We start from the raw sequence: 17,170 nt of genomic DNA, 5'->3' as shown, positions 1-17,170 counted from the left end.
CACTCCTTCATGACTCAAGATCAATCTCAGGCTGGGTGCTCATGCCCGTAATCCCAGCATTTTGGGAGGCCAAGGCAGGAGGATCACTTGAGCTCAGGAGTTTGAGACCAGCCTGGGGAATATAGCGAGATCCCGTCTCTAAAAAAAAAAAAAAGGCCGGGCCGGGTGGCTCAAGCCTGTAATCCCAGTACTTTGGGAGGGCTGAGATGGGCGGATCACGGTCAGGAGATCGAGACATCCTGGCTAACACGGTGAAACCCCCATCTCTACAAAATACAAGCAAAACTAGCCGGGCGAGGGTGGCGGCACCTGTAGTCCCAGCTACTCGGGAGGCTGGGAGGCAGGAGAATGGCGCGGAACCCGGGAGGCGGAGCTTTGCAGTGAGCTGGAGATCCAGCCACTGCACTCCAGCCTGGCTACGAGCCGGTGACTCCGCTCAAAAAAAAAAAGGAAAAGTCCGGGCGCAGTGGCTCATGCCTGTAATCCCAGCACTTCGGGAGGCTGAGGTAGGAGGATCATGAGGTCAGGAGTTTGAGACCAGCCTGGCCAACATAGTGGAACCCCATCTCTACTAAAAATACAAAAAATAAGCTGGGCTTGGTGGCAGGCGCCTGTAATCCCAGCTGCTTGGGAGGCTGAGGCGGGAGAATTGCTTGAAGCCAGGAGGCAGAGGTTGCAGTGAGTTGAGATCGAGCCACTGTACTCCAGCCTGGGTTACAGTGCATGACTCCATCTCAATAAATAAATAAATAAATAAATAAATAAATAAATAAAGCAAGCATGGTATGGTAGTGTGTACCTGTAGACCCAGCTATTAATACATGGGAGGCTGAGGCAGGAGGATCGCTTGAGCCCAGGAGTTCCAGATCAGCCTGGGCAACATAGTGAGACCCCATCTGTACAAGAAATAATAATAATAATAAAAGAGCTGGGTGTGGTGGCATGTGCCTCTAATCCCAGCTACTCAGGAGGCTGAGGTGGGAGGATCTGGGAGTTCAAGGTTGCAGTGAGCCATGATTATGCCACTGCACTCCAGCCTGGCCAACAGAGCGAGACCCTGTCTTTAAAAAAAATAAGATCCACTTCACTCCATACTTTCCTTCCCTCTTTTCTTCAGTTCCATCTGGTCCCTAGCTCACTCTGTAGCTGTCTGACTCATGCAAATTGCTCTGCTCACACCAGTAATGCTCTGTGAGGCTTTACCTCTGCCCCGGGGTAGACAGAGGACCCAGGCCAGGTAAAAGTTAACACTCAAAGAGGTCACTGGCAACGTGATGGGAGACACACTACAGAGACCCTGAGAGGAGAGGATTTTTGCTAGGAAGCAATCAAGGTGGACTTTATGGGGGAGGCGTCTGTTCACTCAACCTCAGAGGCAGAAGAAGGAGGGGCCCCCTGGCACAGCCTGGGGTGCTGTCCCTTCCAACTACTTCCTGTGCAATCCCTCCCTCAGGGCCTGTGATGGTGAGGGTGGAGAGTGGGGCCCTTCCCCAGTGGGTGAGGAAAACCAGAGCCCACGCTTACTTCGAGGAGACAGCTGAGCACAGAGGTGTGACTCCAGTAAACGTGAGGTGCTAAGAGGGTGACGTTGAGTCTCCATGGTGGGCGGGGCCGCCTGGCTCAGATGTCCCAACCACAGCACGTCACGGCGCTCCCTGACTGCGGCCTGAGCCTTCCCCAGGCGTTGAGGTCTTGTTTCCCTTCCCTGGGGTGCACCTTCAGAACTCCGCCAAGCCCCCCAGCACAGATAGGAGTTCAGACCGGTCACAGTGAGACTTTGGCCAAGAGACCTCACTTTCTGGAGTTTCAATTTCTGTGCCCACGTTTTAGGGACGATGGTATACCACAGAACTGTAGAGAAAATTCAGTGACCATCACAATGACAGGTTGCCTTTATTGAACATTTACTATGTGCTCGGCACAGCGCTCAGAGCAAGCTTTCCACCATTCTTTGAGATCCACTATAATTTCCATTTAACACATCTGAACAATGAGCTGAATCAGAGAAGTGAAGCAGTTTGCCCAAGATCACACAGCAAAAACTCCCACACTCTCTCTTTTTTTCTTTTTCTTTTTTTGAGACAGAGTCTTGCTCTGTTGTCCAGGCTGGAGTGCAGCAGCACAATCTCTGCTCACTGCATCCTCCGCCTCGCGCATTCAAGCGATTCTCCTACCTCAGTCTCCTGAGTAGCTGGGATTACAGGCATGTGTCACCATGCCCAACTAATTTTTTGTATTTTTAGTAGAGACGGGATTTCACCGTGTTAATGAGGCTGGTCTCAATCTCCCGACCTCAGGTGATCCACCTGCCTTGGCCTCCTAAAGTACTGGGATTATAGGCATGAGCCACCATGCCCAGCCTGTCTTTCTTTTTTTATTTTTGTTTTTATTTTAAAGACAAGTCTTGCTCTTTTTTGCCCAGGCTGAAGTGCAGTGGTGTAACCATAGCTCACCGCAACCTGTGCCTCCCCAGGTCAAGCAATCCTCCCACCTCAGCCTCCCTGAGTAGCTGGGACCACAGGTGTGTGCCATGACACCTGGTTAATTACTTTTTTTTTTTTTTTAGACAGAGTCTCGCTCTGTTGCCCAGGCTGAAGTGCAGTGGTGCAATCTTGGCTCACCACAACCTCCGCCTCCCAGGTTCAGGCGATTCTCCTGCCTCAGTCCCCCAAGTAGCTGGGACTACAGGCGTGTGCCATCATGCCTGGCTGATTTTTTTTTTTTTTTTTTTTTTTTTTGAGACGGAGTCTCTTTCTGTTGCCCAGGCTGGAGTGCAGTGACACGATCTCGGCTCACTGCAAGCTCTGCCTCCTGGGCTCACACCATTCTCCTGCCTCAGCCTCCCAAGTAACTGGGACTACAGGTGCCCGCCACCACGCCTGGAGAATTTTTTGTATTTTTAGTGCAGACGGAGTTTTACCGTGTTAGCCAGGATGGTCTCGATGTCCTGACCTCGTGGTCTGCCCGCCTTGTCCTCCCAAAGTGCTGGGATTACAGGCATGAGCCACCGCGCCCGGCCTTTTGTATTTTTAGTAGAGACGGTGTTTCAGGATGTTGGCCTGGCCTTGTTTTTTGTTTGTTTGTTTGTTTTTTTAGAGATGGCATCTTGCTATATTGCCCAGGCTGGTCTTGAACTCCTGGGTTCAAGTGATTCTCCCACCTTGGATTCCTAAAGTGTTGGGATTACAGTCACGAGCCACTGCGCCCATCCCACACAGCAAGAACTCTGAAGAGCTGGAATTGAAGACTCCAGAGACAGCAAACATTGTTCTGAGAAGGACCAGACAGTAACTATTTTGGGCTTTGTGAGCTAGTCAGTCCCTTGTCACAACTCTTCAACTCCACCATAGTGTCAGCAAAGCCACCATAGACAATACGGAATGAAGGGAGGATCACTTGAGCCTGGGAGTTCGAATGAGTGAAGGCCGGGTGTGGTGGCTCAGGCCTGTAATCCCAGCACTTTGGGAGGCCAAAGAGGGTGGATCAGGAAATCAGGAGTGCAAAACCAGCCTGGCCAAGACGGTGAAACCCTGTCTCTACTAAAAATATAAAAATTAGTCGGGCGTGGGTGCGGGTGCCTGTAATTCCAGCTACTCAGAGGCTAAGGCAGAGAATTGCTTGAACCTGGGAGGCAGAGTTTTCAGTGAGCCGAGATCATGCCACTGCACTCCAGCCTGGGCAACAGGGTAAGACTCCATCCATCTCAAAAAAAAAAGACAATACGGAATGAATGAGTGTGGCTGTGTGCCAGGCACACTTTATTTATGGACAGTAAATGGGAAATTCATATCATTTGCACGTGTCAGGAAATGTTATTTTTCTTTTGATATTTTTCCAGATATTCAAAAACAAAAACAATTAAGTGAAAGAATCTTCATTTGCAAGGCTGCACAAAAACTGGCAGTGGGCCATATTCAGCTTTTGGCTGGAAGTTTGCTGATCCTGGCTCTAGAGTGCTCTTAACCTTTATACTATAATTATTTCTCGTTTCCTTTTGTTTTGTTTTTGTTTTTGTTTTTGTTTTTAGAGGTAGCGTCTCACTCTGTCACCCAGGCTGGAGTGCAGTGGTGCGATCCTAGCTCACTGCAGCCTCAGCCTTCTGGGTTCAAGTGATCTTCCAACTCAGCCTCCTGAGTAGCTAGGACTACAGGCGTGAGCCACCATGTCCTGCGGCACCAGTATCTTTAAATCTTTTTAAAATTTATTAAATTTTATTTTTTTTTTGAGACAGAGTCTTTCTCTGTTGCCCAGGCTGGGGAGCAGTGGCGTGATTGTGGCTCATTGCAACCTCTGCCTCCCAGGTTCAAGCGATTCTCCTGCCTCAGCCTCCAGAGTAGCTGAGATTACAGGCTCGCACCACCACTTCCATCTAATTTTTGTATTTTTAGTAGAGGTGGGGTTTCACCATGTTGGCCAGGCTGGTCTCAAACTCCTGGCCTCAAGTGATCCGCCTGCCTCGGCCTCCCAATATGTGGGGATTACAGGCATGAGCCATCGCGCCTGGCCTAGAGTGCTCTTAACCTTTATGTTATATTTCTTTCTCTTTTCCTTTTTTATTTATTTTATTTATTTATTTTTAAAGATAGGGTCTCGCTCTGTTGCCCAACCTGGAGTGTAGTGGTGCAATCATAGCTCACTGCAGCCTTCACCTCCTGGACTCAAGCAGTCCTCCCACCTCAGCCTCCTGAGTAGCTGGGACTACAGGCATGAGGCACCATGCCCAGCAGCATCAGTATCTTTAAATCTTTATTCCTGGCCTGGCGCGGTGGCTCATGTGTGTAATCCCACCACTTTGGGAGGCTGGGGCGAGTGGATCACTTGAGGTCAGGGGTTCAAGACCAACCTGGCCAACATGGAGAAACCTTGTCTCTACTAAAAGGAGGCAGAGGTTGCAGTGAGCCGAGATGGTGCCACTACACTGTAGCCTAGATGACAGAGCAAGACTGTCTCAAAAAAAGGAAAAAAAAAGTCTTTATTCCTGGTTGGTCAGTTTCCTTGGAGAGGAACTTTCTACCTATCCATCTTCTGGATCCTGGATGCGGAGGGAGTAGAGGTAAGCGCTGAGGGCATGTGTGCGTCTTAATTTCAACATTCACATTCCAGGTTCAATGAACACTCCTGTTTCCCACTACCCGCAATTTTTTTTCTCTTTCCAGAAACTCTGCCATTTCCCTTTCTCTCTCTCTCTTTTTTTTTTTTTTGAGACAGAGTTTCACTGTTGTCACCCAGGCTGGAGTGCAAAGGCGTGATCTCCGCTCACTGCAACCTCCGCCTCCTGGGTTCAAGCAATTCTCCTGTCTCAGCCTCCCAAGTAGCTGGGATTACAGGTGTGTGCCACCATGCCTGGCTGATTTTTTTTGTATTTTTAGTAGAGGCGGGGTTTCACCATGTTGACCAGGTTGGTCTTGAACTCCTGACCTCAGGTGATTCACTCACCCAGGCCTCCCAAAGTGTTGGGATTACAGGCATGAGCCACGGTGCCCAGCCCACTTTCCTTTCTGTTTTTTTTTTTTTTTTTTTTTTTTTTTTTGAGGCGGAGTCTCCTCTGTTGCCCAGGCTGAGTGCTGTGGCGGATCTCAGTTCACTGCAAGCTCCGCTCCCGGGTTCCACGCCATTCTCCTGTCTCAGCCTCCCGAGTAGCTGGGACTACAGGCCCGCCCACCTGCGCCCGGCTAGTTTTTTGTATTTTTTTAGTAGAGGCGGGGGTTTCACCCGTGTTAGCCAGGGTGGTCTCGATCTCTGACCTCGTGATCCACCGTCACCATTCCAAGTGCTGGGATTACAGGCTTGAGCCACCAGCCCGGCCTTTAAACAGAGTCTTGCTTTGTCGCCAGGCTGGAGTGCAGTGGTGCGATCTTGGCTGACTGCAATCTCCGCCTCCCAGGTTCCAGCAATTCTCCTGCTTCAGCCTCGGTAGCTGGGACTGGCTGATGAAATGCCCTGCTCAGGTAATTTTTTGTACTTTTTTAGTAGAATCTTGGTTTCACCCGTGTTAGCAGGATGGTCTCAATCTCTCAATCTCTTGACCTTGTGACCCACCATGTAGCCTCCCAAAGTGCTGGGATTACAGTCGTGAGCCACTGCCCCCGGCCTTTCCTTTCTCTTAAGGAAAAAAAGCAAAAAACCCCAAAACTGGACGCAGTGGCTCACACCTGTAATCCAGCACTTTGGAGAAACAGAGCAGGAAGGATCATTCAGCCCAGGAGTTAAAATTCAGCCTGGGCAACATGGAGAGACTCTGTCTCAATTAAAATATAAAATAAAATATCCTGTGTGCATTCACTTAGGAAAAAATGCAATAAAATAAAATAACAAATAAAAAAGAATAAAAAAGGGCCTGGCATTTATGTGCTCCCACCAAGGTAGCTCACTTTATAATCCCAACACTGTGTGAGATCCGAATGTGGATCAGTTGAGCCAAGAGGTGGACTGAGCAATATGGTGAAATCCCATCTCTTCAAATAATACTAAATTAGCTGAGCATCGCGGTGCGTGCCTATAGTCCTAGCTACTTGGGAGGCTGAGGTGGGAGGATTGCTTTAGCCTGGCGGTTGAGGTTGCTGTGAGCTGTGATTACCCACTGCCTGGGTGACAGTGTGAAACCCTGTCTCAAAAAAATAAAAATGATTTAGAAAGGGCCAGGTGAGGTGGCTGTTACCTGTAGTCCCAGCACTTTGGGAGTCTGAGGCGGGAGGGTCACTTAAGCCGAGGAGTTCGAGGCTACAATGAGCCGTGATGACAGCACTGCACTCCAGCCTGGACAACAGAGTGAGATGCTATTATTTTTGAGACAGAGTCTTGCTCTGTCACCAAGGCTGGAGTGCAGTGGTGCAATCTCGGCTCACTGCGACCTCCACCTCCCGGGTTCAAGTGATTCTCCCGCCTCAGCCTCCCAAGTAGTTGGAACTACAAGCATGCGCCACCACACCCAGCTAATTTTTGTAGTTTTTTTTTTTTTTTTTTTTTTTTTAGTAGAGACAGGGCCTCACCATGTTGCCCAGGCTGGTTTTGAACTCCTGAACTTAAGGGATCCACCCACCTCAGCCTCCCAAAGTGCTGGGATTACAGGCGTGAGCCACCAGGCTGGGCCGAGAACCTATCTTAAAACAAAAAATTCCTTCTCTGATTCTATCTTATGGAAAGTGGAGAGGAGCTCATGTCCCTTCCGCATTTTTTTTTTTCTTTTTGAGATAAGAGTCTCACTTTGTCACCCAGGCTGGAGCGCAGTGGCACGATCTCCATCTCGGCTCACTGCAATCTCCGCCTCCCGGGTTCAAGCGATTCTCTTGCCTCAGCCTCCTGAGTAGCTGGGATTACAGGCACCTGCCATCACGCCTGGCTAATTTTAGTATTTTTAGTAGAGATGGGGTTTCACCATGTTGGTCAGGCTGGTCTTGAACTCCTGACCTCAGGTGATCCACCTGCCTCAGCCCCCCCAAAGTGCTGGGATTACAGGCGTGAACCACCGTGCCCTGCCTTCTTCCGCAAATTTATCTATGGCAAACTTCTGTATTTTAGCTGCCATCCACCACGTTGTTCATGGTTGAGGGGATTCACCAACAAGTAAGTCTTGGGGGTGGTGGAAATCTAAGGAAACTCACCTTTCCATTCTGCTGGCTTGTAATTTTTTTTGGTTTACGAACAATTGCTTAAGTGTCACTACAGTGAAGTTTCAGGAGACAGTGAAAGCAGAGGCTGGTTCAGTTTGTCACCTTGACCCGGAAGGGATGGTATATAGGGAGACATGAGTGGTAAGAAGGTGTCTGGCAGTTGCAGATCTGGGGAAAGAATGTTCCAGGCCAAGGAACAGCAGCTGCGAAGGAAAAACGTGGGCACAAGTGGCATTCTCAAACTTACGGGCCATCAGAATCTTCTAGAGGACGCCCCCTCCAGAGAGTTTCCGGGTGCTAGAATTTGCATAGCTAATTGATAGTGGCCCTGTTGCTGGGTTGGGCCTCACACGTGGAGAACCCAAACCGTATATAGGAAGTGTTTAGCATTTGGTAATAATGTTCCTTCAACACTAGCCAGTATCATTATTGTTTTCTCTGTAATCCCCCAGGGAGGCCCAATACAGGATCAGACACAGTGCTGACATCGGAAGATACTTGTTCTGTTGCGTGAGAAGTCTCCCTTATGACTGGGCACGGTAATGCATGCCTACACTTACAGCGCTGAGAGGCCAAGAGGGGAGCAACGCTTGAGTCCGGGAGTTTGAGACCAGCTGAGCAACATAGCAAGACCCTGCCTCTATAAAAAAGTAAAAAATTTAAAACAATTGGTAGGCATGGTGGTATGTGCCTGTAGTTCCAGCTATTCAGGAGGCTAAGACGGGAGGATGGCTTGAACCCAGGATTGGAGGCTGCAGTGAGCTATGATCGTGCCACTGCACTCCAGCCTGGGCAACAGAGCTGGTATCTGAAAACAAAACAAGTCCCTTTATTTCATGGGCTGTTGACTCCTGCTAGCAGAGGGATAAAAGGTGTGGTCTACCCTCCCATCTCCCGTGGGGCTGGGAGACGGGAAGGGAGTTGGCTAGTGTGGACCCACACTGGTCTGGGCAGACCAGGACTTCAACACCAGCCAAGGGCTTTCCCCGGGTCACCTCCCTCTCCATCTACGAGTACTTCCTCTTTTGGGGCTAAGTTTTCACTGCTTTTTGGCCCATCCTCCCAGCCCCGGATTGGCCGCCTCCAGCAGGCCAGAGCAGATGGGAAATGTGAGTTTCCTCCAACTCGCTCCACACTCTCTTTCTTGCAAGGGGAATTTCTCCACCTGGACTCTCCGAGCTTCTGCTTATAGGGTCCCGAGGGGCTCCTGCCGGGAAGCATCCAGTGGGTGGGTGGGGGCAGGCCAGGGAAGGCCCAGGGATCCTGGGAAAGGTGGGCAGGAGGGCTGAGCATGACACTCAGGGTTCCATTGCGGGGGTTGGGGCTTGGGGGCAGGTGCTCCAGGAGTGGGGGTGGTTGAGGCCTGGCTGAAGCCCGACCCTTCTTAGGAAGTGCTGGATGTGGGGGCAACTGGGGGAGTCCTAGTGATGGGAGGCTAGGGGGTGCTGAGAGGAGGGGAAGGAGACAGAGACTAACAAGGAAAAGGAGAGAGACAGGGAGAGATAGAGAGTCAGAGACAGAGGGAATCAGAGACAGAGAGAAACAGGCAGAGAGACAGAAAGAGAGAGAGCCAGAGACATACAGAGACAGGGAGAGACACAGAGACGCATAAAGAGAGGGAGCCAGAGACAGGGAGAGGCAGAGACAGAGAGAGATACAGAGAGAGATAACAGAGGCAGAGGCAGAGAGACAGAGACAGAGATAACAGAGCCAGAGATAGGGAGAGTCAGAGACAGAGAGACAGAGATAGATAAAAGAGCCAGAGACAGGGAGAGAGAGAGAGAGAAAGACGTTAACGGGGAGACACACAGAGCAAAGGAGACTGAATCAGCAAGAGACCCACAGAGATACCGGGAAAGAGCGGCAGAGAGGGAGAACCAGGGCAGTGGAGACACAGCAGGCAGAAAAGAACCTGGGGCCGAGCTTGGAAGGCCGGAAACGCAAAGGAGAGCGAAAGGCGGAGACAGATCCGAGTGGAGAAAATTCCGCAGAGTCACGGGGGCAAGGGGAAAGGCTCTGGGCTGGGAAGGGGCGTGGCCGCGGGCGGAGGGGCGTGGCCGTCGGCCGCGGGCGGAGGGGCGTGACAGTCTATAAAAGGCTGCGCGCTGTGTCTGCCGGCAGTCTCCGGTCGTCGGTCATGGAATGCGCCTCTGACGCTGCCCTGGACCCCGAGGCCCCTTGGCCTCCCGCGCCCCGCGCCCGCACCTGCCGCCTGCTGCCCTGGGCTCTGGTGGCCGTGCTGCTGCTGCTCGTTGCCGCCTGCACCGTCTTCCTCGCCCGCCCCTGGGCCGTGTCCGGGGCTCACGCCTCGCCTGGCTCCGCGGCTAGCCCCAGACTCCGCGAGGGTCCCGAGCTTTCGCCCGACAATCCCGCCGGCCTCTTGGACCTGCGGCAGGTGAGACGTGCCCCGACCCTCGGTAGCTGGTCTCGCGGGAGACCCCTACCGTCCCCTGTGGGACTCCCTTCTCCCTCCCGCACCCCCAGGGACACCTGTTCTACACTCCCGGCCTAGGAGAGGAGACTCACAGGGGCTCCCATTCTCCATCTAGCATCGAGGCGGGGCGAGGGGGCACACCTTTCATCGCTCACCCCTACGAGGCCTCATCAGTACCCCAGGCCGGGGGTGGGGAGGAGACTGCCCAACAGTTCTTTTTGGACCCCCCAAGGGTCTCCTTCTTCTTCTAGCCCGGGGGGCGCCCCTTTTATCCTGCGTCCGCTAGGAGACCCTATCTGTATCCCGGACGGGGGAGAGGGGACCCCGACAAGTTCTTTTTGGACCTCTAAGGGCTCTCCTTCTCCGTCTTGCACGGGAGAGCACCCCTTTCATTCCACATCCCCACGAGACCCCATTAGCACCCCAGGCCAAGAGGAGGAGACCCCCACCGTCCTCAACCCCCCAAGGACACGTCTTCTGCAGCCCGGGTCGGAGAAAGGCTGGCTTCTCTCCTCCATGTGGCACTGGGTGGGGGCACCCCTCTTCATTCCGCATTCCCAAGGCACCCCATCTGCACCCTGGAAGGGAGACCCTCCGCGGTTCTCCAACCCTCGATAGCCTCCTTTCTCTATGTAGGACTTAGGACATAGAGGGCACCTCTTTTTACCCGGCAACCTCACAAGATCCGCATCCCTGCGGGGGAAACTTTTCCATCCGCGATCCGAGGGGGGCACTTCCTCTTTATCTGGGACCACCAGGGAGACCCCCAGTTCCTTTGCTAACTCCCAAAAAGCCTTATCCCCAACCGTTGAGGTATCCCCCTCTCCCTTGCAAGACCCCCAGGGGAATCCCGCAGGGGGGCTGGAAAGAAAAGGGATCTCTTTTCCCTCCTGAATTCTCGGAGGTCTGTCCTTGGGGCAGGTTGAGCCACCAGTTTCTTGTGTGTGTGTTCATGTGTTTGTGTGTGTGTTTGTGTGTTTGTGTGTGTGTTTGTGTGTGTTCCTGTGTGTGTGGTGTGTTTGTGTGTGTTCGTGTGTTTGTGTGTGTTTGTGTGTGTGTGTTTATGGTATGTTTGTGTGTGTTTCGTGCTTGTTTGTGTGTTTGTGTGTGTGTTTATGGTGTGCTTGTGTGTGTTTGTGTTTGTGTTGGAAATTGTGTTATTGTATTGTTTGTAGGTGTGTTTGGTATTGTGTTAGATTGTTTGTGTGTTTGTGTGTGTGTGTTTATGGTGTGTTTGTGTGTGTTTGTGTTTGTGTGTGTTCGTGTGTGTGTTTGTGGTGTGTTTGTGTGTGTATTCGTGTGTGTTTGTGGTGTGTTTGTGTTTGTGTGTGTGTTCGTGAGTGTGTGTTCTCAGTGTTCTTTAGTTGGAAGGGAAGGGAAGCGTAGGCTTCAGGTCTGCACAGACCCTGGGGACCCTGACAGCTGAAGTGAGTGGAGACAGAACCTCCATTTTCTCGGGGAACCCCCATCCACCTTCCTTCTTTCCACTTTTAACAGGGCATGTTTGCGCAGCTGGTGGCCCAGAATGGTGAGTGTCCTGCGCCACTTCCGGTCCCTGGCCCCTCCTGGGGATACTAAGAAGGGGGAACACCTGGAGAGTGGGGCTCTGCCGCCCACCCACTCTGACCCTCGACCGCTGCCTTCTCTGAAAGCTGCCACTTCACCTCTTTGAACGCCACCGATCCCTCTTTCGTCCCTCTTTCTGACTTGCCCTGACTCTCTGGATACCATGGCCTCCCCATCAGACCCCCATCTGGACCCACCTGGGACCCCTGCCCTCTCAGAGTTGGGGCTTGACGTCCCCAACCCCCAGCCTGGTTTTGTGTCTCTGGCCTCCTTCTTTTCCAAACCCTCCTCCCTGTTGCTTTTCTTCCCTCTTTCCTGCCCCTTCCCCACTCCCCCAGCCTCTCTTCCCCACCTCTTCTCCTCCCCCAGAGCCTCCTCCCTACTCCCATTCTCTCCCCCATCCCCAGGCCCTCCTCCTCTCCCCTTCCCCTCCCCTAGACCCTCCTCCCTGTCTTTTACCCTACCCCTTCCCCAAACCCTCCTCCTCAACCCCATCCTCTCCCGGTTTCCAAGACCCTCCTCCCCACACCTTCGCTCTCCCTCCGGAGCCTCCCTTCCCGTTGGAGACCTCTTCCCCCTTCCCCTCCCATTCTAGAGACCCCCTTCTCCCTTCCCCTCCCATTCTAGAGACCCCCTTCTCCCTTCCTCTCTCCCTCCAGAGACCCCTTCCCCCTTCTCCTCCCCTCCAGAGACCCCTTCCCCCATCCCTCCCCCTCCAGAGACCTCTTCCTCCTTCCCTCCAGAGACCCCATCCCCTTTCCCTCCCTACTCCAGAGATCCCCTTCCCCTCTTTCCCTCCCCCTACCCAATACTCCTCCCTACCCCTTCCCCTCCCAGTCGAGAGACCCCCTCCCTGCCATCTTCTCTCCTTGGTGTTTCCTTCTCCCTAACCCCTCCTCCGCCCCTTCCTCCTCCCTTTTCCTTTCTTTGAAGTCCTCTCTTACTAGGTCCTCTGTCCACCCCTCTCAAAGTTCCCTTGATTCCCTGATGGATCCTTCCTCTAGAACTTCCCCCTTTCCTAACGACCTTCCCTCTCCCTCCCAGCTCCCTCCCACCCTCCCTCTCCACCTCTCCTCTCCCCTTTCCTGCCTTCTCTCCCTTCTCCCCCATCTCCATTCTGTCTGGGATCTGCTGCTCCCTCCAACCCCCTCCCTGCCCTCTCCAGGAGTCCCCTTACCCCTCCCCAGGCCTCTTCCAGCCAGACTCGCCCGGCCTTTTGCTTTTCACCCCCTCCTCCTCTTCCTGAAAGTCTCCCCCTCCCCGCAACCGCATCGCTCCTTCCCCACCCAGCCTGTTGGAGTTCTGCCCTGTCCTGACTCTTGGCCTTCCCCCTGGATTCCCTTCCTCTGTTCTATCCCCTTCTTTCCCTTCCCCAGCCCTACCCCCGCTCAAAGTCCAGTCCCCTACGACCTCAGTCTCCTTCAATCAGCCGCCCCCCACCCTCAGCTCCTCCCCCCACGCTCCCCTGCCCCACTCCCCGCCCCACCATTCCCCCTTTCCCCCCCCCCCCCCCCCCCACCCCGCCTCCCCTCGACCCCCCCCCACCCTTTCATTTCTCCCAGAGCTGCGCTGTCCTGCTCGGTGGCCATGCCCAGCTGTGTTGGGACAAGCTCAGCTAAACTAAGTGCATCCTCTCCTCCCACAGTTCTGCTGACCGATGGGCCCCTGAGCTGGTACAGCGACCCAGGCCTGGCAGGCGTGTCTCTGGCGGAGGGCCTGAGCTACAAGGAGGACACGAAGGAGCTGGTGGTGGCCAAGGCTGGCGTCTACTACGTCTTCCTGCAACTAGAGCTGCAGCGCGTGGTGGCCGGCGAGGGCTCAGGCTCCGTTTCGCTTGCGCTGCACCTGCAGCCACTGCGCTCTGCTGCTGGGGCCGCTGCCCTGGCTTTGACTGTGGACCTGCCATCCGCCTCCTCCGAGGCTCGGAACTCGGCCTTCGGTTTCCAGGGCCGCCTGCTGCACCTGGGTGCCGGCCAGCGCCTGGGTGTCCATCTGCACACTGAGGCCAGGGCATGCCATGCCTGGCAGCTTACCCAGGGCGCCACAGTCTTGGGGCTCTTCCGGGTGACCCCCGAAGTCCCAGCCGGACTCCCCTCACCGAGGTCTGAATAACGCCCAGCCTGGGTGCAGCCCACCTGGACAGAGACTGAACCCTACTCCATCCTTCATGGAGACCCCTGGTGCTGGGTCCCTGGTAATTTCTCTACCTCAAGGGGCTTGGCAGGGACCCCTGCTGCTGACCTCCCCTTGAGGACTCTCCTCACCCATTCCTTCCTCAAGTTGGACCTTGATATTTATTCTGAGCCTGAGCTCAGATAATATATTATATATATTATATATATATCTATATATATATCTATATATCTATTTAAAGAGGTTCCTGAGTTTGTGGAATGGGCTTTTTTAGGGGAGTTGTTTGGGGGCGGTGGGTCTTAGACCCTGCCGAGGCTAGTCTTGAACTCCTGGACTTAGACGATCCTCCTGCCTCAGCCTCCCAAGCAACTGGGATTCATCCTTTCTATTAATTCATTGTACTTATTTGCTTATTTGTGTGTATTGAGCATCTGTAATGTGCCAGCATTGTGCCAGGGCTAGGGGGCTAGAGAAACATCCAGAAACAGACTGAAAGAAAATCTGAGTTATGGTAATGTGTGAGGAATTTAAAGACTCATCTCCAGCCTCCACCTCCTGTGTGATACTTGGGGACTAGCTTTTTTCTTTCTTTCTTTTTTTTTGAGATGGTCTTGTTCTGTTGACCAGGCTGGAATGCAGCGGTACAATCATGAGTCAATGCAGCCTCCAGCCTCGACCTCCCCAGGCTCGGGTGATCCTCCCATCTCAGCCTCTCGAGTAGCTGGGATCACAGGTGTGCACCACCGCACTTGGCTAACTTTTTAATTTTTTTGCGGAGACAGGGAGGGTATCGCTATGTCTCCAAGGTTGTTTACATGCCAATACAATTTATAATAAACACTCATTTTTCCTCCCTCTGGAGAGTTGGTTGTTAAACATTTACCAGCACATCCTGTCCCTCTCTGCCCTACAGAGCTGGCCAGTTTCTTCAGCCCCATAATTTCCCCACCGTACAGATCTTTCACGACCACCCCTATAACTAGATGCATCCTCTGGCCCGCTAGGATAGCCCTGTGACCCTGCAACCCAGGCCTTAACATGGGATTTGTGGGGAGAGAAGGATGGTCCCCCCAACTCTGGTCCGGGAGCCAGTGCCAAATCTGATTGGTCAAACCTGATTGGGTCACCGTCTGTCTGGCTACAGGGTGGTTTGCCTGTTTTGAATAACACTCCTGGCAACAGGTGACTCAATTCCTTCGTCCCAGTTGATTGGGTCAGGTTGGACCTGTGACTCAAGCTGGGCCAATCGGATCCCCTCCCCAGGAATGTGGGTGGTCTGGGCCACAGAGGCTAGATAGTGGAGAGAAGGAAGTTGTGCAAAGACTCAGATGCGACCACAGAGTTACAGGAGCTACTTTGATTTCCTTCTTGCCTCTTGCTGGTGACATGGGTTGCCATTTTAATGACAAAACTGCAATTACTTTTGCATCAACCTAATAGTTTTCTAGGGCTGCCATAAGAAGGTACCGTAAAGTGGGTGGCTTAAAGCAAATGAGAGTTGTTATCGCTCGGTTCTGGAAGCCAGAGTCCAAAGTCAAAGTGTTGACAGGGCCATGCTCATTCTAAAGACTCCAGGGGAGAGGACTTCCTTGCCTCCTCCTAGGTTCTGGTGGTTACCAGCCATCCTCTAATCTCTGCCTCTGTTGGTCACATGGCTGTGTTCTTTCTGTGTGACTCCATCTCTCTCTCTTCTTCCTCTTTTTTTCTTTGAGATGGAAGGAGTCTCACTCTGTCACCCAGGCCAGAGTGCGGTGGCGCCATCTCGGCTCACTGCAACCTCCACCTCCTGGGTTCAAGCGATTCTCCTGCCTCAGTCTCCAGAGTAGCTGGGATTACAGGCGCGGGCCACCACACCCAACTAATTTTTGTATTCTTAGTAGAGACAGGGTTTTACCATGTTGGCCAGGCTGGTCTTGAAGTCCTGACCTCAAGCGATCCGCCCGCCTTGGCCTACCAAAGTGCTGGGATTATAAGCATAAGCCTCTGTGCCTGCCCTCTTCTTTTTCTTTATGTATTTTTTTTCTTTCTTTCTGTAGAGACAGGGTCTTGCTATGTTGCCTAGGCTCATCTTGAATTCGGAGCAACCCTCCTTCCTCAGACTCCCAAAGTGCCGGGATTACAGGTGTAAGGCACAAGGCCTGAACTCTCCCCTTTTTATAAGGACCTAGTCATACTGGATTCAGGGCCCACCCTCTTCCAATATGGCCCCATCTTAATTTAAATAATTGCATCTGCAAAGACCCTATTTCCAAAGAAGGTCATTAATATAGTTTGGCTCTGTGTACCCACCCACTTTTTTTTTTTTTTTTGAGGCCAGGGTCTGGCTCTGCTCGCCAGGCTGGGTAGAGGTGGCGGATCTAAAGCTCACTCAAAGCTCAGCCTTGCCTCCACAGGGTTTTACGCCATGCTCCTGCCTCAGCCTCCCAAGTAGCTGGGGACTGCCAGGTGCCTGCCACCTCGCCAGCCCCTAAGTTTTTTATGTTACTTTTAGTAGAGGCGGGTTTTGCAGGTGGCCAGGAGACCAGTCTCGATCTCCTGACCTCGTGATCCATGCAGTGGCCTCCCAAAGTGCACTGGGATTACTGGGCAGGCCACTGGCTTTGGATAAGATGCTCTGGCCCAGGCTGGTGTGTAGTGGTGCAGTCTTGGCTCACTGCAACCTCTGCCTCTTGGGTTTAAGTGATTCTCCTGCCTCAGCCTCCTGAGTAGCTGGGATTACATGAGCAGGCCACCACTCCTGGCTATTTTTTTTGTACTTTTTGTGGAGGGTTTTGCCATGTTGGCCAGGCTGGCCTCAAACTCCTGACTTCAAGTGATCTGCCCGCCTTGGCCTCCCAAAGTGCTGGGATTACAAGTGTGAGTCACCTTACCCAGCCCCGTTGGGGTTCTGAGCTCCCCTAAGCTAAAATCAAGGTGACTGAAGGTTTGCATTTCTTCTGGAGGCTCTAGAGGAGAATTGCTTTCCTTGTTTTCCCAACGTCTAGAGGCTTTGTTTTTAATTTAATTTAATTCTATTTTGTAGAGACAGGGGTCTCCTCATGTTGCCCAGGCTGGTCTTGGACTCCTGACCTCAAGGGATCCTCCTGTCTTGGCCTCCCAAAGTGCTGGGATTACAGGCGTAAGCCACCACACCTGGAAGCTGATGGTTTTAAAGTGTGGCACTTCCCTGCTTGCTCTTTCCTTCTTGCTGCCTTGTAAGATGTGCCTTGCCTCCCCTTCATTTTCCGCTGTGATTGTAAGTTTCCTGAGGCCTCCCCAGCCATATGGAACTGTGAGTCCATTAAACCCTTTTCTTTTTCTTTTTTTTTTGAGACAGAATCTCACTCTGTCACCCAGGCTGGAGTGCAGAGGCACTATCTTAGCTCACTACAAGCTCCGCCTCCCGAGTTCACACCATTCTCCTGCCTCAACCTCCCGAGTAGCTGGG

General features: G+C 52.7%; 1 protein-coding gene across 1 annotated transcript; it reads left to right on the top strand.

The window, feature by feature from the left end:
• Window positions 1-9,703: 9,703 nt before the first annotated feature.
• On the top strand, window positions 9,704-14,600 carry TNFSF9 (TNF superfamily member 9). Its single transcript, XM_021930583.2, has 3 exons — window positions 9,704-10,005; window positions 11,542-11,572; window positions 13,256-14,600. Exons 1-3 carry the CDS (start codon window positions 9,748-9,750, stop codon window positions 13,720-13,722), a joined length of 756 nt encoding a protein of 251 aa, XP_021786275.2. The 5' UTR covers window positions 9,704-9,747; the 3' UTR covers window positions 13,723-14,600.
• The last annotated feature ends 2,570 nt before the right edge of the window (window positions 14,601-17,170 follow it).

This window comes from Papio anubis, chromosome 20 (assembly GCF_008728515.1).
Source record: "Papio anubis isolate 15944 chromosome 20, Panubis1.0, whole genome shotgun sequence".
NCBI classification, from domain to species: domain Eukaryota; kingdom Metazoa; phylum Chordata; class Mammalia; order Primates; family Cercopithecidae; genus Papio; species Papio anubis.
This window is presented reverse-complemented; position numbering and strand designations above follow the sequence as displayed.

Excerpts from the sequence above, each read along its gene's own strand:
- TNFSF9 (XM_021930583.2), top strand. The coding sequence starts at position 9,748 with ATGGAATGCGCCTCTGACGCTGCCCTGGACCCCGAGGCCCCTTGGCCT. Across the intron at positions 10,006-11,541 it reads GCCTCTTGGACCTGCGGCAG|GGCATGTTTGCGCAGCTGGT; the intron begins GTGAGACGTGCC and ends CACTTTTAACAG. Across the intron at positions 11,573-13,255 it reads GCAGCTGGTGGCCCAGAATG|TTCTGCTGACCGATGGGCCC; the intron begins GTGAGTGTCCTG and ends CTCCTCCCACAG.